This window comes from Cherax quadricarinatus, chromosome 9 (assembly GCF_038502225.1).
Source record: "Cherax quadricarinatus isolate ZL_2023a chromosome 9, ASM3850222v1, whole genome shotgun sequence".
Lineage (NCBI taxonomy): Eukaryota > Metazoa > Arthropoda > Malacostraca > Decapoda > Parastacidae > Cherax > Cherax quadricarinatus.
The window spans coordinates 61,157,679-61,184,052 of NC_091300.1; the positions used below are offsets into that span (position 1 = coordinate 61,157,679).

Consider the following 26,374-nt stretch of genomic DNA (forward strand, 5'->3'; position numbering starts at 1 on the left):
TGAACTTTGTATAGAAAGGGGTTTAGTTATAGGTAATACATATTTTAAGAAAAAGAGGATAAATAAGTATACACGATATGATGTAGGGCGAAATGACAGTAGTTTGTTGGATTATGTATTGGTAGATAAAAGACTGTTGAGTAGACTTCAGGATGTACATGTTTATAGAGGGGCCACAGATATATCAGATCACTTTCTAGTTGTAGCTACACTGAGAGTAAAAGGTAGATGGGATACAAGGAGAATAGAAGCATCAGGGAAGAGAGAGGTGAAGGTTTATAAACTAAAAGAGGAGGCAGTTAGGGTAAGATATAAACAGCTATTGGAGGATAGATGGGCTAATGAGAGCATAGGCAATGGGGTCGAAGAGGTATGGGGTAGGTTTAAAAATGTAGTGTTAGAGTGTTCAGCAGAAGTTTGTGGTTACAGGAAAGTGGGTGCAGGAGGGAAGAGGAGCGATTGGTGGAATGATGATGTAAAGAGAGTAGTAAGGGAGAAAAAGTTAGCATATGAGAAGTTTTTACAAAGTAGAAGTGATGCAAGGAGGGAAGAGTATATGGAGAAAAAGAGAGAAGTTAAGAGAGTGGTGAAGCAATGTAAAAAGAGAGCAAATGAGAGAGTGGGTGAGATGTTATCAACAAATTTTGTTGAAAATAAGAAAAAGTTTTGGAGTGAGATTAACAAGTTAAGAAAGCCTAGAGAACAAATGGATTTGTCAGTTAAAAATAGGAGAGGAGAGTTATTAAATGGAGAGTTAGAGGTATTGGGAAGATGGAAGGAATATTTTGAGGAATTGTTAAATGTTGATGAAGATAGGGAAGCTGTGATTTCGTGTATAGGGCAAGGAGGAATAACATCTTGTAGGAGTGAGGAAGAGCCAGTTGTGAGTGTGGGGGAAGTTCGTGAGGCAGTAGGTAAAATGAAAGGGGGTAAGGCAGCCGGGATTGATGGGATAAAGATAGAAATGTTAAAAGCAGGTGGGGATATAGTTTTGGAGTGGTTGGTGCAATTATTTAATAAATGTATGGAAGAGGGTAAGGTACCTAGGGATTGGCAGAGAGCATGCATAGTTCCTTTGTATAAAGGCAAAGGGGATAAAAGAGAGTGCAAAAATTATAGGGGGATAAGTCTGTTGAGTGTACCTGGTAAAGTGTATGGTAGAGTTATAATTGAAAGAATTAAGAGTAAGACGGAGAATAGGATAGCAGATGAACAAGGAGGCTTTAGGAAAGGTAGGGGGTGTGTGGACCAGGTGTTTACAGTGAAACATATAAGTGAACAGTATTTAGATAAGGCTAAAGAGGTCTTTGTGGCATTTATGGATTTGGAAAAGGCGTATGACAGGGTGGATAGGGGGGCAATGTGGCAGATGTTGCAAGTGTATGGTGTAGGAGGTAGGTTACTGAAAGCAGTGAAGAGTTTTTACGAGGATAGTGAGGCTCAAGTTAGAGTATGTAGGAAAGAGGGAAATTTTTTCCCAGTAAAAGTAGGCCTTAGACAAGGATGTATGATGTCACCGTGGTTGTTTAATATATTTATAGATGGGGTTGTAAGAAATGCGAGGGTCTTGGCAAGAGGCGTGGAGTTAAAAGATAAAGAATCACACACAAAGTGGGAGTTGTCACAGCTGCTCTTTGCTGATGACACTGTGCTCTTGGGAGATTCTGAAGAGAAGTTGCAGAGATTGGTGGATGAATTTGGTAGGGTGTGCAAAAGAAGAAAATTAAAGGTGAATACAGGAAAGAGTAAGGTTATGAGGATAACAAAAAGATTAGGTGATGAAAGATTGAATATCAGATTGGAGGGAGAGAGTATGGAGGAGGTGAACGTATTCAGATATTTGGGAGTGGACGTGTCAGCGGATGGGTCTATGAAAGATGAGGTGAATCATAGAATTGATGAGGGAAAAAGAGTGAGTGGTGCACTTAGGAGTCTGTGGAGACAAAGAACTTTGTCCTTGGAGGCAAAGAGGGGAATGTATGAGAGTATAGTTTTACCAACGCTCTTATATGGGTGTGAAGCGTGGGTGATGAATGTTGCAGCGAGGAGAAGGCTGGAGGCAGTGGAGATGTCATGTCTGAGGGCAATGTGTGGTGTGAATATAATGCAGAGAATTCGTAGTTTGGAAGTTAGGAGGAGGTGCGGGATTACCAAAACTGTTGTCCAGAGGGCTGAGGAAGGGTTGTTGAGGTGGTTCGGACATGTAGAGAGAATGGAGCGAAACAGAATGACTTCAAGAGTGTATCAGTCTGTAGTGGAAGGAAGGCGGGGTAGGGGTCGGCCTAGGAAGGGTTGGAGGGAGGGGGTAAAGGAGGTTTTGTGTGCGAGGGGCTTGGACTTCCAGCAGGCATGCGTGAGCGTGTTTGATAGGAGTGAATGGAGACAAATGGTTTTTAATACTTGACGTGCTGTTGGAGTGTGAGCAAAGTAACATTTATGAAGGGATTCAGGGAAACCGGCAGGCCGGACTTGAGTCCTGGAGATGGGAAGTACAGTGCCTGCACTCTGAAGGAGGGGTGTTAATGTTGCAGTTTAAAAACTGTAGTGTAAAGCACCCTTCTGGCAAGACAGTGATGGAGTGAATGATGGTGAAAGTTTTTCTTTTTCGGGCCACCCTGCCTTGGTGGGAATCGGCCGGTGTGATAATAAAAAAAATAATAAAAATAATGTATGTGTAGTGTGCCTTAAGTGTCAGTAGAAGTAGCAAGATGTACCTGAAATCTTGCATGTTTATGAGACAGAAAAAAGACACCAGCAATCCTACCATCGTGTAAAACAATTACAGGTTTCCGTTTTACACTCACTTGGCAGGACGATAGTACCTCCCTGGGCGGTTGCTGTCTACCAACCTACTACCTACTACACCCAGAAGTATTAAAACAAATTTTTTTTTTACATGAAATATAGATGTAGTACATACACTGCACAATGGGACATGATGAATGAAACATTAACAGCATAACACTTACCTTTATTGGTAATTCTTCTTAGTGTATGGAAGACTGGAGGAGGAGAGAGATTGGATTATTTACTGTTTGGAAGGGGAATTCCCTTCCATCAACACCTCAGGTACCAAGTCCTTTTCTGGGGTTACTTCTCTGTTTCTTAATGCCACTAGGACCAGCTTGAGTCATTGGAGCCCTGTTTTGCAAAAAAAGTGTCCAGATAGCTCTATTTCTGGCATCTCTTTAAAACTTCCCTAAAATGGGCCAAGACTTTGTCACTGTACAAGTTGCCAATATGGCTTCCAACAGCCTTGTCAGGGTGATGTTTCTCCATAAATCTTTCTATCCTACCCCACATTTAAAAAAATCTCCTTAATTTCTCAAGAAGGCAACTTCTTCCATTTCTCTTCCTCTTCTGCAGCAATATTCTGAGCTGCGGTCTGTTGCTGTTCCAGCTGAAGCTCTTGCAGCTCCTCAGTGGTTAGCTCTTTGTTGTGGTCCTCCACCAACTCTTCCACATCCTCCAAACTCACATCCAACCCCATGGAACTCCCCAATGCCACAATAGATTCCACAACTGCCATAAGCTCGTCAGGGTCAGCCCCAAACCCTTCAAAATCCCTCTTGTGGACACAGTCTGGCCACAGTTTTCCCCAAGCAGAGCTCTAAGTCCTGGTAGTCACTCGCTCCCAAGCCTTACCCGTAAGGTTTATGCAATAGAGGATACTGAAGTGATCTTTCCAAAACTCTCTTAGGGTCAAGTGAGTGTCTGAGGTCACATTAAAGCACCTTTGAAACATTGCTTTGGTGTAGAGTTTTTTAAAGTTTGAAATGATCTGCTGGTCCATGGGGTGGAGGAGAGGAGTGGTATTAGGGGGCAAGAACTTTACTGTGATGAACCCAAACTCCTCCAGAATTAGGTCATCCAAGTTTGGAGGATGAGCAGGTGCATTGTCCATTAGCAGGAGGCATTTGAGATTCAATTTCTTTTCCAGGAGGTAATTCTTCACACTAAGGCCAAACACTTTATTGAACCACTTGACGAAAATTTCCCACGTCACCCATGCCTTATTATTAGCTTTCCAAAACCCACACAATTTACTCTTCATAACATTGTTTTTCTTGAATGCTCTGGGATTTTCAGAATGATGCACTAGTAACGGCTTCACTTTGAAATCCCCCACTAGCATTACTACAAAACATGAGCATCAGCCTGTCTTTCATAGGCTTGTGTCCTGGCAGTCCCTTTTCCTCCTAAGTAATGTAGCTCCTCTTTGGCATTTTCTTCCAAAAGAGGCCTGTTTTGCCACAATTGAACACTTGTTCAGGTTTTAATTGTTCAGTCTGTATGTACTCCTTGAATTCACTTAAAAGTTTTGTAGCTGCAATTTTGTCCGAACTGGCAGCCTCGCCATGCCTTATCACACTATGTATGCCACTATGGTTCTTAAATCTCTCAAACCAATCTTTGCTGGCTTTAAATTCACAAATATGAGTACAGTGGACCCCCGCATACCGTTGGCATCACATAATGTTTAATCCGCATACCGCTCGCTTTAATCGCAAAAATTTTGCCTCGCATACCGCTCAAAAACCCGCTCACCGCTGTTCGTCCGAGACGCGTCCAATGTGCGCCCTCAGCCAGCCTCACATGTGCCGCCCGTGCCATTGTTTACCAGCCAGCCTCAGCGGTAACATCCAAGCATACAATTGGAACATTTCGTATTATTACATTGTTTTTGGTGATTTTCACATAATGTTTAATCCGCATACCGCTCGCTTTAATCGCAAAAATTTTGCCTCGCATACCGCTCAAAAACCCGCTCACCGCTGTTCGTCCGAGACGCGTCCGAGACGCGTCCAATGTGCGCCCTCAGCCAGCCTCACATGTGCCGCCCGTGCCATTGTTTACCAGCCAGCCTCCGCGGTAACATCCAAGCATACAATCGGAACATTTCGTATTATTACATTGTTTTTGGTGATTTTCTCTGGAAAATAAGTGACCATGGGCCCCAAGAAAGCTTCTAGTGCCAACCGTACAGCAATAAGGGTGAGAATTACTATAGAGATGAAGAAAGAGATCATTGATAAGTATGAAAGTGGAGTGCATATCGCCGACCTGGCCAGGTTGTACAAGAAACCCCAATCAACCATCGCTACTATTGTGGGCACCAGAAAGGCAATCAAGGAAGCTGTTAAGATAAGATAAGATAAGATAAGATTTCGTTCGGATTTTTAACCCCAGAGGGTTAGCCACCCAGGATAACCCAAGAAAGTCAGTGCGTCATCGAGGACTGTCTAACTTATTTCCATTGGGGTCCTTAATTTTGTCCCCCAGGATGCGACCCACACCAGTCGACTAACACCCAGGTACCTATTTGCTGCTAGGTGAACAGGACAACAGGTGTAAGGAAACGTGTCGAAATGTTTCCACCCGCCGGGAATCGAACTCGGGCCCTCCGTGTGTGAAGCGGGAGCTTTAGCCTCCAGGCCACCGGGCCAAAGGTTTAACTGTGTTTTCGAAACAGAGATCACAAGTGATGGAAGATGTTGAGAGACTCTTATTGGTGTGGATAAATGAAAAACAGCTAGCAGGAGATAGCGTCTCTCAAGCGATCATAAGCGAAAAGGCTAGGAAGTTGCATGAGGATTTAATTAAAAAAATGCCTGCATCTAGTGCTGATGTGAGTGAATTTAAGGCCAGCAAAGGTTGGTGTGAGAGATTTAAGAAGCGTAGTGGCATACATAGTGTGATAAGGCATGGTGAGGCTGCCAGTTCGGACCACAAAGCGGCTTAAATTTTTTTTTTTTTTTTTTTTTTTTTTTTTTTCAACAAGTCGGCCGTCTCCCACCGAGGCAGGGTGACCCAAAAAAGAAAGAAAATCCCCAAAAAGAAAATACTTTCATCATCATTCAACACTTTCACCACACTCGCACATTATCACTGTTTTTGCAGAGGTGCTCAGAATACAACAGTCTAGAAGCATACACATATAAAGATACACAACATATCCCTCCAAACTGCCAATATCCCAAACCCCTCCTTTAAAGTGCAGGCATTGTACTTCCCATTTCCAGGACTCAAGTCCGACTATATGAAAATAACCGGTTTCCCTGAATCCCTTCACTAAATATTACCCTGCTCACACTCCAACAGATCGTCAGGTCCCAAGTACCATTCGTCTCCATTCACTCCTATCTAACACGCTCACGCACGCTTGCTGGAAGTCCAAGCCCCTTGCCCACAAAACCTCCTTTACCCCCTCTCTCCAACCCTTTCGAGGACGACCCCTACCCCGCCTTCCTTCCCCTATAGATTTATATGCTTTCCATGTCATTCTACTTTGATCCATTCTCTCTAAATGACCAAACCACCTCAACAACCCCTCTTCTGCCCTCTGACTAATACTTTTATTAACTCCACACCTTCTCCTAATTTCCACACTCCGAATTTTCTGCATAATATTTACACCACACATTGCCCTTAAACAGGACATCTCCACTGCCTCCAACCGTCTCCTCGCTGCTGCATTTACCACCCAAGCTTCACACCCATATAAGAGTGTTGGTACTACTATACTTTCATACATTCCCTTCTTTGCCTCCATAGATAACGTTTTTTGACTCCACATATACCTCAACGCACCACTCACCTTTTTTCCCTCATCAATTCTATGATTAACCTCATCCTTCATAAATCCATCCGCCGACACGTCAACTCCCAAGTATCTGAAAACATTCACTTCTCCCATACTCCTCCTCCCCAATTTGATATCCAATTTTTCTTTATCTAAATCATTTGACACCCTCATCACCTTACTCTTTTCTATGTTCACTTTCAACTTTCTACCTTTACACACATTCCCAAACTCATCCACTAACCTTTGCAATTTTTCTTTAGAATCTCCCATAAGCACAGTATCATCAGCAAAAAGTAACTGTGTCAATTCCCATTTTGAATTTGATTCCCCAAAATTTAATCCCACCCCTCTCCCGAACACCCTAGCATTTACTTCCTTTACAACCCCATCTATAAATATATTAAACAACCATGGTGACATTACACATCCCTGTCTAAGACCTACTTTTACCGGGAAGTAGTCTCCCTCTCTTCTACACACCCTAACCTGAGCCTCACTATTCTCATAAAAACTCTTTACAGCATTTAATAACTTACCACCTATTCCATATACTCGCAACATCTGCCACATTGCTCCTCTATCCACTCTATCATATGCCTTTTCTAAATCCATAAATGCAATAAAAACTTCCCTACCTTTATCTAAATACTGTTCACATATATGCTTCAATGTAAACACTTGATCTACACATCCCCTACCCACTCTGAAACCTCCTTGCTCATCTGCAATCCTACATTCTGTCTTACCTCTAATTCTTTCAATTATAACCCTACCGTACACTTTTCCTGGTATACTCAGTAAGCTTATTCCTCTATAATTTTTACAGTCTCTTTTGTCCCCTTTCCCTTTATATAAAGGGACTATACATGCTCTCCGCCAATCCCTAGGTACCTTCCCCTCTTTCATACATTTATTAAACAAAAGTACCAACCACTCCAACACTATATCCCCCCCTGCTTTTAACATTTCTGTCATGATCCCATCAGTTCCAGCTGCTTTACCCCCTTTCATTTTACGTAATGCCTCACGTACCTCCCCCACACTTACATTCTGCTCTTCTTCACTCCTAAAAGATGGCTGAAAAATATGTGCATGAATTCAAGGAGTACATAGAGGCTGAAGGACTGAAACCTGAACAAGTGTTTAATTGTGATGAAACAGGCCTGTTTTGGAAGAAAATGCCAAGCAGGACCTACATTACTCAGGAGGAAAAGGCACTCCCAGGACATAAGCCTATGAAAGACAGGCTTACTTTGTTGATGTGTTCCAATGCTACTGGTGATTGCAAAGTTAAGCCTTTATTAGTGTATCACTCTGAAACTCCCAGACCGTTCAGGCAAAAGAATGTCCTCAAGGAGAATTTGTGTGTGCTGTGGAGGGCAAACAGTAAGGCATGGGTCATTAGGGACTTTTTCTATGACTGGTTACACCATGCATTTGCCCCCAATGTGAAAGATTACCTAACTGAAAAGAAATTAGAACTTAAGTGCCTCCTGGTGTTAGACAATGTCCCTGGTCATCCTACAGACGAGGCAGAGCGACTTTATGGGGACATGAATTTCATTAAGGTGAAGTTTTTGCCTCCTAATACCACTCCTCTCCTGCAGCCCATGGACCAGCAGGTTATTGCAAACTTCAAAAAACTGTACACAAAAGCTCTGTTTGAAAGGTGCTTTGTAGTGACCTCAGAAACTCATCTGACTCTAAGAGACTTTTGGAGAGATCACTTTAATATCCTCAATTGTGTAAACCTTATAGGTAAGGCTTGGGAGGGAGTGACTAAGAAGACCTTGAACTCTGCTTGGAAGAAACTGTGGCCAGAATGTGTAGACAAAAGGGATTTTGAAGGGTTTGAGGCTAACCCTGAGAGGATTATGCCAGTTGAGGAATCCATTGTGGCATTGGGAAAGTCCTTGGGGTTGGAGGTTAGTGGGGAGGATGTGGAAGAGTTGGTGGAGGAGGACAATGAAGAACTAACCACTGATGAGCTGATAGATCAACTTCAACAGCATGAGGCCAGACCTGAGGAAACTGGTTCAGAGGAGGGGAGAGAGAAATTGAAGAAGTTGCCTACTTCAAAGATTAAGGAAATCTGTGCAAAGTGGCTTGAAGTGCAAAGCTTCATGGATGAAAATCACCCTCACACAGCTATTGCAACCGTGCTGGTGATTATTACACTGACAATGTTGTGAAACACTTCAGGGAAGTCATAAAGGTACGAGAGGTACAGGCCACTATGGACAGATATGTTGTGCGAAAGAAGTCCAGTGACTCTGAAGCTGGTCCTAGTGGCATTAAAAGAAGAAGGGAAGTAACCCCAGAAAAGGACTTGACACCTCAAGTCTTAATGGAAGGGGATTCCCCTTCTAAACACTAACACTCTCTCTCTCCTCCTCCCATCCCATCAATCATCACCAGATCTTCAATAAAAGTAAGTGTCATGTAATTGTGCATGCCTTTTTCAGTTTGTGTGTATTAAAATTAACATTTCATGTGGTAAAAATTTTTTTTTCATACTTTTGGGTGTCTTGCACGGATTAATTTGATTTCCATTATTTCTTATGGGGAAAATTCATTCGCATACCGATCATTTCGCATAACAATGAGCCCTCTTGCACGGATTAAAATCGCTATGCGGGGGTCCACTGTACTCATTGCAAGCAATTTCTTTACGAGATCGTCATGCAACTGCCTGGCCTTTTCACAAATAAGCGACTGCATAAGACTATCTCCTACTAATTGTTTCTCATTTATCCACACCAATAATAACTTCTCAACATCTTCGAGTACTGGTGACCTCATTTTTGTCAGCATATTTACCCCCTTTGCAACAACAGCTTCCTTGATTTCCTTTTTCTTGGCCATGATGGAAGCTATGGTTGTATGGGGTTTCTTATACATCCTGGCCAGTTTGGTCACATGTATGCCGCTTCCATATTATTCAATGATATTTTTCTTGAATTCAGTCGTATTTCTCACCTTCTTTACCAAAGGCCTGGCACTAGGAGCTTTCTTTGGAGCCATGGTAGCTTATTTAGCAGTTGCAAGCACTAAAATGAATGGAATATTATGAAATATTTCGTATGAACAGGTGAAGGGACTGTCACTCACTGGTAAACAATGCCACACTGGCTGGGAAGGGAGTGCGAGGCGACTCGGAGCCATGTGTACACATCCGGGACGAACAACTATTTGCAAATCAAACGACGATTTGCGAGTCATTGTTTTGATGAAAATAACGTTCAGATTTTCGAAAATTACAACTTTCGAGCCTTACGGTTATTGAGGGTCCACTGTATTATTATTATTATTATTACATTGCATTATTATTATTGTTATAATTATTATTATAATATTTTTTTTATTATCACACTGGCCGATTCCCACCAGGGCAGGGTGGCCCGAAAAAGAAAAACTTTCACCATCATTCACTCCATCACTGTCTTGCCAGAAGGGTGCTTTACACTACAGTTTTTAAACTGCAACATTAACACCCCTCCTTCAGAGTGTAGACACTGTACTTCCCATCTCCAGGACTCAAGTCCGGCCTGCTGGTTTCCCTGAGCCCCTTCATAAATGTTACTTTGCTCACACTCCAACAGCACGTCAAGTATTAAAAACCATTTGTCTCCATTCACTCCTATCAAACACGCTCATGCATGCCTGCTGGAAGTCCAAGCCCCTCGCACACAAAACCTCCTTTACCCCCTCCCTCCAACCTTTCCTAGACCGACTCCTACCCCGCCTTCCTTCCACCACAGACTGATACACTCTTGAAGTCATTTTGTTTACCTCCATTCTCTCTACATGTCCGAACCACCTCAACAACCCTTCCTCAGCCCTTTGGACAACAGTTTTGGTAATCCCGCACCTCCTCCTAACTTCCAAACTACGAATTCTCTGCATTATATTCACACCACACATTGCCCTCAGACATGACATCTCCACTGCCTCCACCATGTACATGGTGATGGGCTCTTGATCTAGGGAATTGGATCTGTGCTCCATTTCCCCAAATTAATAATAATAATAATTATAATACATATGTATTAATAATAATAATAATTATAATATGTACATACTAAGAATAATAATAATTACAACAATAAAAATAATACACTATACAGTGGACCCTCAACCAACAGCATTAATCCGTTCCAGAGAGCTAGCCAGCCGTTAGTCAAATTAATTTTCCCCACAAGACATAATAGAAAGTAGGGAAACACTAGTCTCTGTAATTCTTGTAGGTTTTGTTACTGTTGGTAGCACCAAGCAGTTACTCATAGTGTTTGTGAATTCAGTAATGTGTGGGTCCTGGTCTTGCAGGAGATTTATATTGAAGTCACCTGAGAGTAGTAAGTGATCTTTATTCATGCGTGCATCAGTTATCATACTTCCTAGGTTTTCACTAAAACAGCTAATGTTTGACTGTGGTACTCTGTAGATGTTTATCACTGTGAGAGGTTTTTGTAGGTATTTGGATTTGAATTTAGCTATTATATATTCTCCATGCTCATCCCTTGTGCAAGTATTAGTGATGCATTCTAGTTGGTCTGAGTAGTATATAGTTGTGCCACCCCCTTGTTGATCTGGTCTACAGTTGTGTATGGCTGTGTAACCAGGAATGGCATAGACATCTGTAGTATCAGGCTTTAGCCAGGTTTTGGTGAGAGTAATGATGGACATACTGGCATGCAGGGAATTTAGTAATGTTATGAGGTCATCATAATGTTTACTTAAAGATCTGATATTGTAGTTAAAGACAGTTATGTTGTTGTTGGCTCTGAGAAGTGCCTTTGATTGTTCTGCTGTGTAGTAATTACAGTTACTGTTTGATTCATTTAAGTCAGTCAATAAGAGGTTGGTATCAGGATCATTGCTTGTAATCATAAGATTTATAGTGAATCTATAATTAGACTTAAGTATAAGACAAAGTAAATACGTATTCTAAAGCTAAAAAATAGCACCTGAATTATTTTAACAAATGTAAATATATGAACTAAGGTAGTTCTTTAAAGCTAAAATAAAGGAGACAATATAAAAGGTACTAAAATAAGTGGTGGTGAACAAATAAAGTGGTAATCAAATATAGGAGTTAGGGAATATAATAGTAAAATAATGAACGTATTAGTTTAGAGTTTAGAGACATTAGTTTCATAGGTGAAACGAAGGGATGGGTGTGCTGCATTCGCCCAGTCCACTAGTTGCTGTATTGTTTCCCGTTCCCCTTGTATTAGGCAAAAAATGTCGTCGATGTAGCACCTGAAAATGGCACCTTGATTATTTTAACAATTGTGAATATATGAACTAAGGTAGTTATTTAAAACTAAAATAAAGGAGAAAATATATAAGGGAGTAAGCTAAGTAATGGTAAACAAAGTTAAATGGACAGATAGTCACTATGATATAATATAATAATTCAAGACTCTTCTTAAAAACCACTTACTCACCCACAACTAGATAAATACTGAATAACTGTATCTCATAAATGTATAACTTGTGACCCTATCAAACTATGTTTTTCAATTACATTACCTAATAGAATACCCCACTCTCTTGAATGCACAGTAACTCATCTAATGGCCATATGACCTGTTTCTGCACTACAATTCATTGATTTTATTCGATTTGACTGGATTATATTATAAATTATTATGCTACTAATTTGTACAACTATAAAACTTCTTAATTATTATTTATTTTATTATCACACCGGCCGATTCCCACCAAGGCAGGGTGGCCCGAAAAAGAAAAACTTTCACCATCATTCACTCCATCACTGTCTTGCCAGAAGGGTGCTTTACACTACAGTTTTTAAACTGCAACATTAACACCCCTCCTTCAGAGTGCAGGCACTGTACTTCCCATCTCCAGGACTCAAGTCCGGCCTGCCGGTTTCCCTGAATCCCTTCATAAATGTTACTTTGCTCACACTCCAACAGCACGTCAAGTATTAAAAACCATTTGTCTCCATTCACTCCTATCAAACACGCTCACGCATGCCTGCTGGAAGTCCAAGCCCCTCGCACACAAAACCTCCTTTACCCCCTCCCTCCAACCCTTCCTAGGCCGACCCCTACCCCGCCTTCCTTCCACTACAGACTGATACACTCTTGAAGTCATTCTGTTTTGCTCCATTCTCTCTACATGTCCGAACCACCTCAACAACCCTTCCTCAGCCCTCTGGACAACAGTTTTGGTAATCCCGCACCTCCTCCTAACTTCCAAACTACGAATTCTCTGCATTATATTCACACCACACATTGCCCTCAGACATGACATCTCCACTGCCTCCAGCCTTCTCCTCGCTGCAACATTCATCACCCACGCTTCACACCCATATAAGAGCGTTGGTAAAACTATACTCTCATACATTCCCCTCTTTGCCTCCAAGGACAAAGTTCTTTGTCTCCACAGACTCCTAAGTGCACCACTCACTCTTTTTCCCTCATCAATTCTATGATTCACCTCATCTTTCATAGACCCATCCGCTGACACGTCCACTCCCAAATATCTGAATACGTTCACCTCCTCCATACTCTCTCCCTCCAATCTGATATTCAATCTTTCATCACCTAATCTTTTTGTTATCCTCATAACCTTACTCTTTCCTGTATTCACCTTTAATTTTCTTCTTTTGCACACCCTACCAAACTTCTTAATTGAAATGCTCATTTGTACTTCATGTTGTAATATGTTTACTGTAATTTTTACCCTGAACATATCATCAATCTTAAGTTAATTTTAAGCCTGCCCATAATGCTCGGCATACAAGGGGCTTTTGGCATGTACACTCAATCACTGTATTTCTTTGTACAACTATGTATCATGTCCAAATAATAAAATAAGTAAATATCTTAATTCTCTACAGGTCGAGTATTGGTTTTGATTCCCCTAGATATGATATAGGTTTGATTAACAGAATTTTAATATTGTAATAAGACCCCTGCTGTCAAACTTGCTCTCAGGATTGGAAAAATTCAAGGAAAAAAACTTTCTTGTGAAATGGTGGAGAATTGTTTGTGAAGATAATAAAACAAAAAGTACCACATTTGGTGGAAAGCTGATGAAAATGTGTTTTTTTTTTTTTTTTTTTTTTTTTTTTGCGAATTTTGCAGTGTCAGCTATACTAATGCATCGGCAATTTTGCCCAGTTTGAGTCCACTTTGGGCCAATTACACTATTCCAGTCTACCAAATTTTTGGCTGTTTCGCTAGTATTCCTTCCATTCTATCGATTGTGTAAAAGAAACCAGCTTGGTTGATGAGACCCTGATCCACCATGAGGCCTGGTCTCAGACCGGGCTGCGGGGGAATTGACCCCCGAAACCCTTTCCAGGCAATCTCCAGGAAACCCATTCAACTATTTCAACTATGCAATGGTCATCAGAAATTGGCAATTTGACAAATTTCACACAAAATTCAAGAAATGCCAATTTAAAAATAGGGTCCAGAATAAATCGTGCAGACATTCCTGGCACTAAAATAACATTTCCTCCGTTCGTTAGTTAGGTCCCCAGGCCTCTCCAATATTACATGTGAATTCCATTTAGAATTTTTATTCACACAAAAAATAGAAAATTTACTGTTAGGCAGACTGGTGCACTATTGTAATAATTGTATAAATGTCATTGCATTTCTCAAAGCATATTAGACTGGACATATGGATACATATTGGAGAACTGATGTCATTTGTGTACTCTGGAATATCAGCAAAAATCAAACATTTCAACTACTTTGAGCTCAATTTCAAGCTTTTTTTAGTCCTGAAGCTCATCAAAATCATCCCTATTTCTGTAACATATCTTCCATTATATCAAATGAGACCAAGAAACTGAGAATGCAGTCATAAAAACCACACGAAAATGCACTGCAAAGTTACATGGAGTGTACCTGGAGAGGGTTCCAGGGGTCAACACCCCCATGGCCCGGTCTGTTTTAAACCAAAAATACGGTCAGTTTTTTCCCCATTGTGTACTGTTACAGGATTTTTTTTATATAGTGCACACTTACTGCATAGACCCATTCTCTCATACCTAAGCCCAAATTTACCACTCACAGCTTGTTTGAGTGAGCTGAGCTCATGGCGTAGAACTATGGGACCGACCTGGGCTTCAAAGCCATAGAGCAATGGGACCCACCCTCAAAGGGGTTAAAAATGAAGTTTTTCTGAATATCTCTTAATAATTTCACATAGCTGTTGAAAATAAATGAAAGGAAATTGTTTAACAGACAAAGCATCAGTATCATTACCCCATGTTGCATAGCAAAAGGCTATGCAACATGGGGTAATGATACTGATGCTTTCTGTTAAATAATTTGATTTCATTAAATTTTATCAAATGAGAGGTCTTTTTATAATCTCTTAATACTGGTTCTTTGTTATTTAGCAATTTTCAGAATTGGCTTTCAAGAAGCAATGCATAATTTTGACACTTTCATGCAAAATTTATTTTTAGTATTGCCAGAAAAGAAGAAAAGGAGGCATAAAGACACCAAAAAGATGCCTAACTTAAGCACAGACAACCAGGAGGAAGACATTGAAGCGGAGAACCAGATGGTGGAAACCGAGGGGAAAGAAAATACAAAGAAAAAGAAGAATCGCAGGTTGGAAAATGAATCGCAAGAAGGAATGATGGTGAGTACTGCTAATTTATAATAAATAGTAAATAATTATAGTTGATGGAAAAGGTCTCCACAAAAACATTTGTGTAGCCTGTTACAGGAGGGCCCCATTTATACAGCAGGTTAGGTTCCAGGCTATTGTAGGGCTCCACTTATACAGCAAGTTAGGTTCCAGGCTACTGTAGGGCCCTGCTTATACAGCAGGTTAGGTTCCAGGCTATTGTAGGGCTCTTCTTATACAACAGGTTAAGTTCCAGGCTACTGTAGAACCCTGCTTATACATCAGGTTAGGTTCCAGGCTATTGTAGGGCTCTGCTTATATAATAGGTTAGGTTCCAGACTACTGTAGGGCCCTGCTCATACGGCAGGTTAGGTTCCAGGCTACTGTAGGGCCCTGCTTATATAGCAGGTTAGGTTCCAGGCTACTGTAGGGCCCTGCTTATACAGCAGATTAGGTTCCAGGCTACTGTAGGGCCCTGCTTATACAGTGGGTTAGGTTCCAATCTGTTATGGGGCTATAGGACCCAACATGTGTTTATGTATCTGTAACAGTTACTCTGGAATACCTAATTATATTGAATTGATGAGGATACAGCACTTAACCTGTAAACGGTCCAAGCAGATCTACATTCACATGTGTAGTGCTCCAAAAGTAGATCTTCCTTTTTTTGACATATTTTCAAATACAGTGGACCCCCAGTTTACGATATTATTTCATTCCAGAATTATGTTCAGGTTCCAGTACTGACCGAATTTGTTCCCATAAGGAATATTGTGAATTAGATTAGTCCATTTCAGACCCCCAAACATACACATACAAATGCACTTACATAAATACACTTACATAATTGGTCGCATTGGGAGCTGATCGTAAACCAGGGGTCCACTGTATAACAAAAAAAAAAAAGTTAATCAAAGTTTTTTTACACATTTTCAAATGTAAAAAAAAAAAGAGATTACTTTTTTTACATACAGTGGACCCCCGCATACCGGACGCCTTGCATAACGGACAATCCGCATACCGGACGCTTTGATCGCTAAAATTTTGCCTCGCATACCGCCCAAAAACCCGCTCAGCGCCCTTCGTCCGAGACGCGTCCAATGTGCGGCCTGAGCCACGCTCACATGTTCCGCCGGTGGCATTGTTTACCAGCCAGCCTCCGCGGTAACATCCAAGCATACAATCGGAACATTTCGTATTATTACAGTGTTTTTGTGATTTTTTTCTGGAAAATAAGTGACCATGGGCCCCAAGAAAGCTTCTAGTGCCAACCCTACAGCAATAAGGGTGACAATTACTATGGAGATGAAGAAAAAGATCATTGATAAGTATGAAAGTGGAGTGCGTGTCTCCGAGCTGGCCAGGTTGTATAATAAACCCCAATCAACCATCGCTACTATTGGTGGTACAGCTGCTGTTGCTGTATCACCGTCAGCTGCTGCTGCACTGTCAGCTGCTGCTGCTGTACCACCGTCAGCTGCTCCTGCTGCTGTAGTACCGTCTGCTGCTGCTGTAGCATCGTCTGCTGCTGCTGTAGCATCGTCTGCTGCTGCTGTAGCATCGTCTGCTGCTGCTGTAGCATCGTCTGCTGCTGCTGTAGCATCGTCTGCTGCTGCTGTTGCATCGTCTGTTGCTGCTGTAGCATCGTCTGTTGCTGCTGTAGCATCGTCTGTTGCTGCTGTACCACCGTCAGCTGCTGCTGTACCACCGTCAGCTGCTGCTGCTGCTGCTGTAGCATCGTCTGCTGCTGCTGCTGCTGTAGCATCGTCTGCTGCTGCTGTAACATCGTCAGTTGCTGCTGTAGCATCGTCTGCTGCTGCTGTAGCATCGTCTGTTGCTGCTGTAGCATCGTCTGTTGCTGCTGTACCACCGTCAGCTGCTGCTGCTGCTGTAGCATCGTCTGCTGCTGCTGCTGCTGTAGCATCGTCTGCTGCTGCTGTAACATCGTCAGTTGCTGCTGTAGCATCGTCTGCTGCTGCTGTAGCATCGTCTGTTGCTGCTGTAGCATCGTCTGTTGCTGCTGTACCACCGTCAGCTGCTGCTGCTGCTGTAGCATCGTCTGCTGCTGCTGCTGCTGTAGCATCGTCTGCTGCTGCTGTAACATCGTCAGTTGCTGCTGTACCACCGTCAGCTGCTGCTGCTGCTGTAGCACCGTTGTTGGTGTGGCTTATTGAGAATACCAAGAAACAATTAACCCCAGAGGATTTGCCACCCAGGATAGCCCAAAAAAGTCAGTGTCATTGAAGACTGTCTAACTTATTTCCATTGGGGTCCTTAATCTTGTCTCCCAGGATGCAACCCACACCAGTCGACTAACACCCAGGTGAACAGGGAAAATGCCTGGAACTAGTGCTCATATTGGTGAATTTAGAGCCAGCAAAGGTTGGTTTGAGAGATTTAAGAATCGTAGTGACATACACAGTGTGATAAGGCCTGTTCTGGAAGAAAATACCAAACAGGACCTACAGTACTCAGGAGGAAAAGGCACTCCCAGGACACAGTGTCTCATCAGTCATTGCTGCATCTTCAATAAAGGTAAGTGTCATTTATTCTTCATTTAGTAGAGTAGTACATGCACAATATATATTGTGCATGTACTACTCTACTATTGTGCATGTATCCTTCTCTTTGTGTGTAGGAAAATGTATATTTCATGTGGTAAAAATTTTTTTTTCATACTTTTGGGTGTCTTGCACGGATTAATTTGATTTCCATTATTTCTTATGGGGAAAATTCATTCGCATACCGAACATTTCGCATAACAGCCAGCCCTCTTGCACGGATTAAGGTTGCTATGCGGGGGTCCACTGTACTTTCAGATGTTGAAAAAACGTATACGTATATACGTTTGGACCGTTTACGGGTTAAATGGCCCTAAGGGAAGATTACTCTTAGGGACTGAGAGGCAGCTGGGTCAAGCCTGTTTTTCTCAGTATAATAGGTTATACTATAGACACACAAACACACAATTTAAATAAGTAGTTTATAAAGTTGTATTTCTTTTTGTAAAAGTAAATAAGGCGTGGTAACTAGAGAATTGTGCTTGGCAACAGTCTTTTGTTTCTTGGTGGGTGTAGGAGGAGCTTAGCTAGGCTCCTCCCTCTCCCTCTCTCTCTCTTTTGTTGACTTGAAGCTGGTAGGACCTCTGGGGTGAGTTTTATAACTTAAGTTGTGGCCACCATACCCAGGGTGAATAAAGTGTGTCAAAACACTGGTTAGCCCAGAGATAGTCCAGAAGAAAGAAGGGCAATTTGTCCAGATCCACCATGTGGGCTGTCTTTGAAGAGCAGCTAAGGGGTGTGCAGGCTTATGTTTTGAATATGTGAGTGCTGTAATTGTATATTCTGTACATATCTATTTAGAATACAGTTATATTTTTTTTATAGAGGTAGTTTAAATAACCTGTGAAGAGGGCTGGTGAAAAGATTTCAGAGACTGAGGATGATCAATCATGAATGTAACTATTACCCTAGACATAAAGCCTTTATGTAAAAGCTACCCCACACTAGAACATGTAGTGAGAACCTTACTTTCAAAGTAATAAGGAACAACAAAATAACACAGACTACTTTAGGGCCCTGCTTCTACAGCAGGTTAGGTTCCAGGCTACTGTAGGGCCCTGCTTATACAGCATGTTAGGTTCCAGACTACTTTAGGGCCCTGCTTATACAGCATGTTAGGTTCCTAGCTACTGTAGGGTCTTGCTTATACAGCAGGTTAGGTTGCAGACTACTTTAGGGCCCTGCTTATACAGCAGGTTAGGTTCCAGGCTACTGTAGGGCCCTGCTTATACAGCATGTTAGGTTCCAGGCTACTGTAGGGCCCTTCTTATACAGCATGTTAAGTTCCAGACTACTGTAAGGCCCTGCTTATACAGCATGTTATGTTCCAGGCTACTGTAGGGCCCTGCTCATACAGCATGTTAGGTTCCCCACTACTGTAGGGCCCTGCTTATACAGCATGTTAGGTTCCAGGCTACTGTAGGGACTTGCTTATACAGCAGGTTAGGTTCCAGACTACTTTAGGGCCCTGCTTATACAGCAGGTTAGGTTCCAGGCTACTATAGGGCCCTGCTTATACAACATGTTAGGTTCCAGGATACTGTAGGGCCCTGCTTATACAGCATGTTAGGTTCCAGGCTACTGTAGGGCCCTGCTTATACAACATGTTAGGTTCCAGGCTACTGTAGGGCCCTGCTTATACAGCATGTTAGGTTCCAGGCTATTGTAGGGCCCTGCTTATACAACATGTTAGGTTCCAGGCTACTGTAGGGCCCTGCTTATACAGCATGTTAGGTTCCAGGCTACTGTAGGGCCCTGCTTATACAACATGTTAGGTTCCAGGCTACTGTAGGGCCCTGCTTATACAACATGTTAGGTTCCAGGCTACTGTAGGGCCCTGCTTATACAGCATGTTAAGTTCCAGACTACTGTAGGGCCCTGCTTATACAGCATGTTAGGTTCCAGGCTATTGTAGGGCCCTGCTTATACAACATGTTACGTTCCAGGCTACTGTAGCACCCTGCTTATACAGCATGTTAGGTTCCAGGCTACTGTAGGGCCCTGCTTATACAACATGTTAGGTTCCAGGCTACTGTACGGCCCTGCTTATACAACATGTTAGGTTCCAGGCTACTGTAGGGCCCTGCTTATACAGCATGTTAGGTTCCAGGCTATTGTAGGGCCCTGCTTATACAACATGTTAGGTTCCAGGCTACTGTAGGGCCCTGCTTATACAGCATGTTAGGTTCCAGGCTACTGTAGGGCCCTGCTTATACAACACGTTAGGTTCCAGGCTACTGTAGGGCCCTGCTTATACAACATGTTAGGTTCCAGGCTACTGTAGGGCCCTGCTTATACAGCATGTTAAGTTCCAGACTACTGTAGGGCCCTGCTTATACAGCATGTTAGGTTCCAGGCTACTGTAGGGCCCTGCTTATACAGCATGTTAGGTTCCAGGCTACTGTAGGGCCCTGCTTATACAACATGTTAGGTTCCAGGCTACTGTAGGGCCCTGCTTATACAGCATGTTAAGTTCCAGACTACTGTAGGGCCCTGCTTATGCAGCATGTTAGGTTCCAGACTACTGTAGGGCCCTGCTTATACAGCATGTTATGTTCCAGGCTACTGTAGGGCCCTGCTTATACAGCATGTTAGGTTCCAGGCTACTGTAGGGCCCTGCTTATACAGCATGTTAGGTTCCAGGCTACTGTAGGGCCATGCTTATACAGCATGTTAGGTTCCAGGCTACTGTAGGGCCCTGCTTATACAGCATGTTAGGTTCCAGATTACTGTAGGGCCCTGCTTATACAACATGTTAGGTTCCAGGCTACTGTAGGGCCCTGCTTATACAGCATGTTAGGTTCCAGGTTACTGTAGAGCCCTGCTTATACAGCATGTTAGGTTCCAGGCTACTGTAGGGCCCTGCTTATACAACATGTTAGGTTCCAGGCTACTGTAGGGCCCTGCTTATACAGCATGTTAGGTTCCAGATTACTGTAGGGCCCTGCTTATACAACATGTTAGGTTCCAGGCTACTGTAGGGCCCTGCTTATACAGCATGTTAGGTTCCAGGCTACTGTAGAGCCCTGCTTATACAGCATGTTAGGTTCCAGGCTACTGTAGGGCCCTGCTTATACAACATGTTAGGTTCCAGGCTACTGTAGGGCCCTGCTTATACAACATGTTAGGTTCCAGGCTATTGTAGGGCCCTGCTTATACAACATGTTAGGTTCTAGGCTACTGTAGGGCCCTGCTTATACAACATGTTAGGTTCCAGGCTACTGTAGGGCCCTGCTTATACAACATGTTAGGTTCCAGGCTACTGTAGGGCCCTGCTTATACAACATGTTAGGTTCCAGGCTACTGTAGGGCCCTGCTTATACAACATGTTAGGTTCCAGGCTACTGCAGGGCCCTGCTTATACAACATGTTAGGTTCCAGGCTACTGTAGGGCCCTGCTTATACAACATGTTAGGTTCCAGGCTACTGTAGGGCCCTGCTTATACAACATGTTAGGTTCCAGGCTACTGTAGGGCCCTGCTTATACAACATGTTAGGTTCCAGGCTACTGTAGGGCCCTGCTTATACAACATGTTAGGTTCCAGGCTACTGTAGGGCCCTGCTTATACAACATGTTAGGTTCCAGGCTACTGTAGGGCCCTGCTTATACAACATGTTAGGTTCCAGGCTACTGTAGGGCCCTGCTTATACAACATGTTAGGTTCCAGGCTACTGTAGGGCCCTGCTTATACAACATGTTAGGTTCCAGGCTACTGTAGGGCCCTGCTTATACAACATGTTAGGTTCCAGGCTACTGTAGGGCCCTGCTTATACAACATGTTAGGTTCCAGGCTACTGTAGGGCCCTGCTTATACAACATGTTAGGTTCCAGGCTACTGCAGGGCCCTGCTTATACAACATGTTAGGTTCCAGGCTACTGTAGGGCCCTGCTTATACAACATGTTAGGTTCCAGGCTACTGTAGGGCCCTGCTTATGCAACATGTTAGGTTCCAGGCTACTGTAGGGCCCTGCTTATGCAGCATGTTAGGTTCCAGGCTACTGTAGGGCCTTGCTTATACAGCATGTTAAGTTCCAGGCTACTGTAGGGCCCTGCTTATACAACATGTTAGGTTCCAGGCTACTGTAGGGCCCTGTTTATACAGCATGTTAGGTTCCAGGCTACTGTAGGGCCCTGCTTATACAGCATGTTAGGTTCCAGGCTACTGTAGGGCCCTGCTTATACAGCATGTTAGGTTCCAGGCTACTGTAGAGCCCTGCTTATACAGCATGTTAGGTTCCAGGCTACTGTAGGGCCCTGCTTATACAACATGTTAGGTTCCAGGCTACTGTAGGGCCCTGCTTATACAACATGTTAGGTTCCAGGCTACTGTAGGGCCCTGCTTATACAACATGTTAGGTTCCAGGCTACTTTAGGGCCCTGCTTATACAACATGTTAGGTTCCAGGCTACTGTAGGGCCCTGCTTATACAACATGTTAGGTTCCAGGCTACTGTAGGGCCCTGCTTATACAACATGTTAGGTTCCAGGCTACTGTAGGGCCCTGCTTATACAACATGTTAGGTTCCAGGCTACTGCAGGGCCCTGCTTATACAACATGTTAGGTTCCAGGCTACTGTAGGGCCCTGCTTATACAACATGTTAGGTTCCAGGCTACTGTAGGGCCCTGCTTATACAACATGTTAGGTTCCAGGCTACTGTAGGGCCCTGCTTATACAACATGTTAGGTTCCAGGCTACTGTAGGGCCCTGCTTATACAACATGTTAGGTTCCAGGCTACTGTAGGGCCCTGCTTATACAACATGTTAGGTTCCAGGCTACTGTAGGGCCCTGCTTATACAACATGTTAGGTTCCAGGCTACTGTAGGGCCCTGCTTATACAACATGTTAGGTTCCAGGCTACTGTAGGGCCCTGCTTATACAACATGTTAGGTTCCAGGCTACTGTAGGGCCCTGCTTATACAACATGTTAGGTTCCAGGCTACTGTAGGGCCCTGCTTATACAACATGTTAGGTTCCAGGCTACTGTAGGGCCCTGCTTATACAACATGTTAGGTTCCAGGCTACTGCAGGGCCCTGCTTATACAACATGTTAGGTTCCAGGCTACTGTAGGGCCCTGCTTATACAACATGTTAGGTTCCAGGCTACTGTAGGGCCCTGCTTATACAACATGTTAGGTTCCAGGCTACTGTAGGGCCCTGCTTATGCAACATGTTAGGTTCCAGGCTACTGTAGGGCCCTGCTTATGCAACATGTTAGGTTCCAGGCTACTGTAGGGCCCTGCTTATGCAACATGTTAGGTTCCAGGCTACTGTAGGGCCCTGCTTATGCAACATGTTAGGTTCCAGGCTACTACTGTAAAGTGAAACAGCCTTTTTTTTCATTTTCAAATGCATGTAAAAGCCTGATAACGTGTTTACACTGTCATATATTAAGAAATGTGAGATAGATGGTTGGTGTGGTGGTGAAGGTTCATGATACAGAGAATTGTTTACCTTCTCTTTCTTTTTATAAATACTGATAGACTGCTGGAATGTTTGACAATGAATACATGCACAACTAAAAAGACATTTTATTGTGGCTGTTTTATTCTCTGTGAGTTTAGTCAAGCTAATAGTCTTGATAAAGCTTCTGGAGAATGAAATGTAGCCATCATTAAATGTTTTATTAAGTGTACATGGCTTCTTTAACCTATCACAATATATGTAACTTTCCAACATTATTACAACTTGCTAGAATGAGATTGACTAGGACTGACAATATAACAAACCAAATGCTGAAGAAAAGCCACACATAGCATAGCTTGGTTTTAATATTCTTGCTCTTGATTTAAGAAATTGGAGCTACACTTTCCTTACATTTCATTTGGTTGCCTCCTAGGCACTCTAATGATCCCAGCAGGTAGTTTAGTGTTTCCCCAAGACTATAATGATAATCTGTTTTTGTAAGTGGTTAATGGACAATTACTTACACACAGTATTTGTTTTACAGAAGCAATCAGAAGTTTCTCTGCCCCAAACCCCAGTGATGACTCATGTCACAACCTCAAAAAAGCATACACTTGACCAAGAAAGTCCATCAAAGAAGAAGAAATGCAGAAACCTCTTGATGAGTCTGACGAGGATGCTGGGAAGGATGAGGTTCTGGGTACGTTCATAAATCTTAAAAATGCAGACCTGTGCAGTAATGTTCATATGATCTTTTATGTCTCCATTTTATTATAACCATGTATATATTCAGCCCAGACTCTTAACGTACCTTGGTTGAAATCTGTTGGCAAAGGAATGTTGACACAAATGTTCATTTGATTATTTGACAGTCTTTATTTTGGATGGATAATGAGAACCTTCAAAACCAGGGATGCCAAGCTTGTGATGACACTCTTCAGGTTGCTTGTTCTATCTAGGCTGGAATATTGCTGCACACTAACAGCACTTTTCAGGGCATGTGAAATTGCTGACCAGAGAACTTTCATAGCACGCATAACTGCGATAAACCACCTCAGTTACTGGGAACACTTGAAGTTCCTAAACCTGTACTCCCTAGAATGCAGGAAGGAGAGATACATGATTATATACACCTGGAAAATCCTAGAGGGACTAGTACCAAACTTGCACATGAAAATCACTCCCTATGAAAGGAAAAGACTTGGCAAATGATGCAACATCCCCCCAATGAAAAGCAGGGGTGCCACAAGCATGATAAGAGACAACACAATAAGTGTCAGGGGCCCAAGACTATTCAACTGCCTCCCAGCATACATCAGGGGAATTACCAATAGACCCCTGGCTGTCTTCAAAGCAGGCACTGGACAGGCACCTGAAGTCAGTACCTTGCCAGCCATGCTGTGGTTCTTATGTTGGATTACATGCAGCCAGCAGTAACAGCCTGGTTGATCAGGCCCTGATCCACCATGAGGCCTGGTCACAGACCGGGCCATGGGGGCGTTGACCCCCAGAACTCTCTCTAGGTATACTTCAGGTATTCCACTCAATGGGTCTCTTCTGTTCACATTAAAAGATTTTTATTGTCTTTTTGTATTGGATTATTCCATTTACTTTTTTAACATACCAGCCTTCTCCCGTATAATTTTTAAACTCTTTTGTCCCTATTTCCTTTATACATCCGGACTATGCATACTCTCTGCCAGTCCCCTAGGTACCTTCCCCTTTTTCATACATTTGCTGAACAGAAGTACCAGCCACTCCAATACTATATTACCATTTGCTTTTAAAGTCTCTCTCTTGATCCTATCAGTTTCAGCTGCTTTACCCCATTTCATTTTACCAGCTGCCTCGTACACTTATCCCACTCTCACGTCTGGCTCTTCCTCACTCATAAAAGGATGTTATACTTCCCTGGTCAATGTTTGAAATCACTGCCTTGCTTTCTTCATCAACATTAACAGCTTCTGAAAATATTCCTGCCATCTTCCCAATGCCTCCAACTCCCTATCTAATAACTCCCCTCTTCTGTTCTTTTAACTGTCATATCCATTTGTTCCCTAAGCTTTCTCAACCTTTTTCTTATTCTCAGCAAAATTTGTTGACAGAACCTTCAACCTCCTTCATTTGATCTTCTTTTACACTCCCTTACCACTCCTTTATTCTCACTTTTACTCTCTATATACTAACAATTAATTTGTATAGGCCAAGAATTGTTATCCTCAGTTCATATTGAAGGCCAGTCCTAACTACTGTGTACCACTTCCAAGGGTAACCCAGAACAGTCAGCAAAAACCCAGGTAAAGTGTATATTTACTGCTAGGTGAACTAAGGCAGAGGTGTAGGGAAACTTACCCACATGTCTTGCCCAGTCAGGAAATTGAATAGTGGTACTTATCACTTGTGATGCAAACACTAAAATTAGTATTTAAATATTGTCTCATTATGTTAGTTCCTAGGTCTCTCTATTTCTTTTAGTACAGTACAGTACAGTACTTCTAAACACCAGGGATCATCTTTTCATTCTCATTTTTTTGATATGTAGAGTCATTCAGCATTTAATTCCACATAATAAATATCTTCAGTGTGACTTGCAAACTGCACTGTTCACATATGACGATATGTATATTGTGAATGAGGAATTACCATTAGGAATGTGATATTTCATAATAGGAAATTTGCACAAAACCAACCCAGGTAAAGTTAGGGAAACCTGTAAAGTATTGATGCACTCAAAGTAAATTTTTTATTCTGTACCACAGTACATTATTCATTTCACTTCTGTACAAGAAGAGACTACATCTTATCAGCATCACAAGGTGTTCATTGGTAATGTCATTATTTTTCTCAGCTAAGAATTGTATTACATGTATAGGTAGTAGGTTGGTAGACAGCAACCACCCAGGGAGGTACTAAGGTCCTGCCAAGTGAGTGTTGTAAGAGGCAACTAAAATGCCGGGAGCAAGGGGCTAGTAACCCCTTTGTATAAATTACTAAATTTAAAAAGAGAAACTTTCGTTTTTCTTTTTGGGCCACCCTGCCTTGGTGGGATATGGCCGGTTTGTTGAAAAAAAAAAAGAATTGTATTAAGCCATTATAATTATGTGAAGTTGAAAGCCTGAGAGTGTCATTCAACACAAGGAGTGGTGGAGGCTTGAGCCTCAATCTGCTTAATAAGAGGCAGAGACACTACCTAGT

The 26,374-nt window shown here is 42.5% G+C and overlaps 1 protein-coding gene across 3 annotated transcripts in view; it reads left to right on the forward strand.

The window, feature by feature from the left end:
• Positions 1 to 26,374, forward strand: part of LOC128698386 (uncharacterized) — a 98,868-nt gene that overhangs the window by 12,268 nt on the left and 60,226 nt on the right. For all 3 annotated transcript variants that reach the window (XM_070083447.1, XM_070083445.1, XM_070083446.1), the window contains exons 3-4: positions 15,045 to 15,223; positions 23,724 to 23,879. In XM_070083447.1, the coding sequence (XP_069939548.1) occupies positions 15,045 to 15,223; positions 23,724 to 23,879 (335 nt within the window). The remainder of the gene's footprint in view (positions 1 to 15,044; positions 15,224 to 23,723; positions 23,880 to 26,374) is intronic.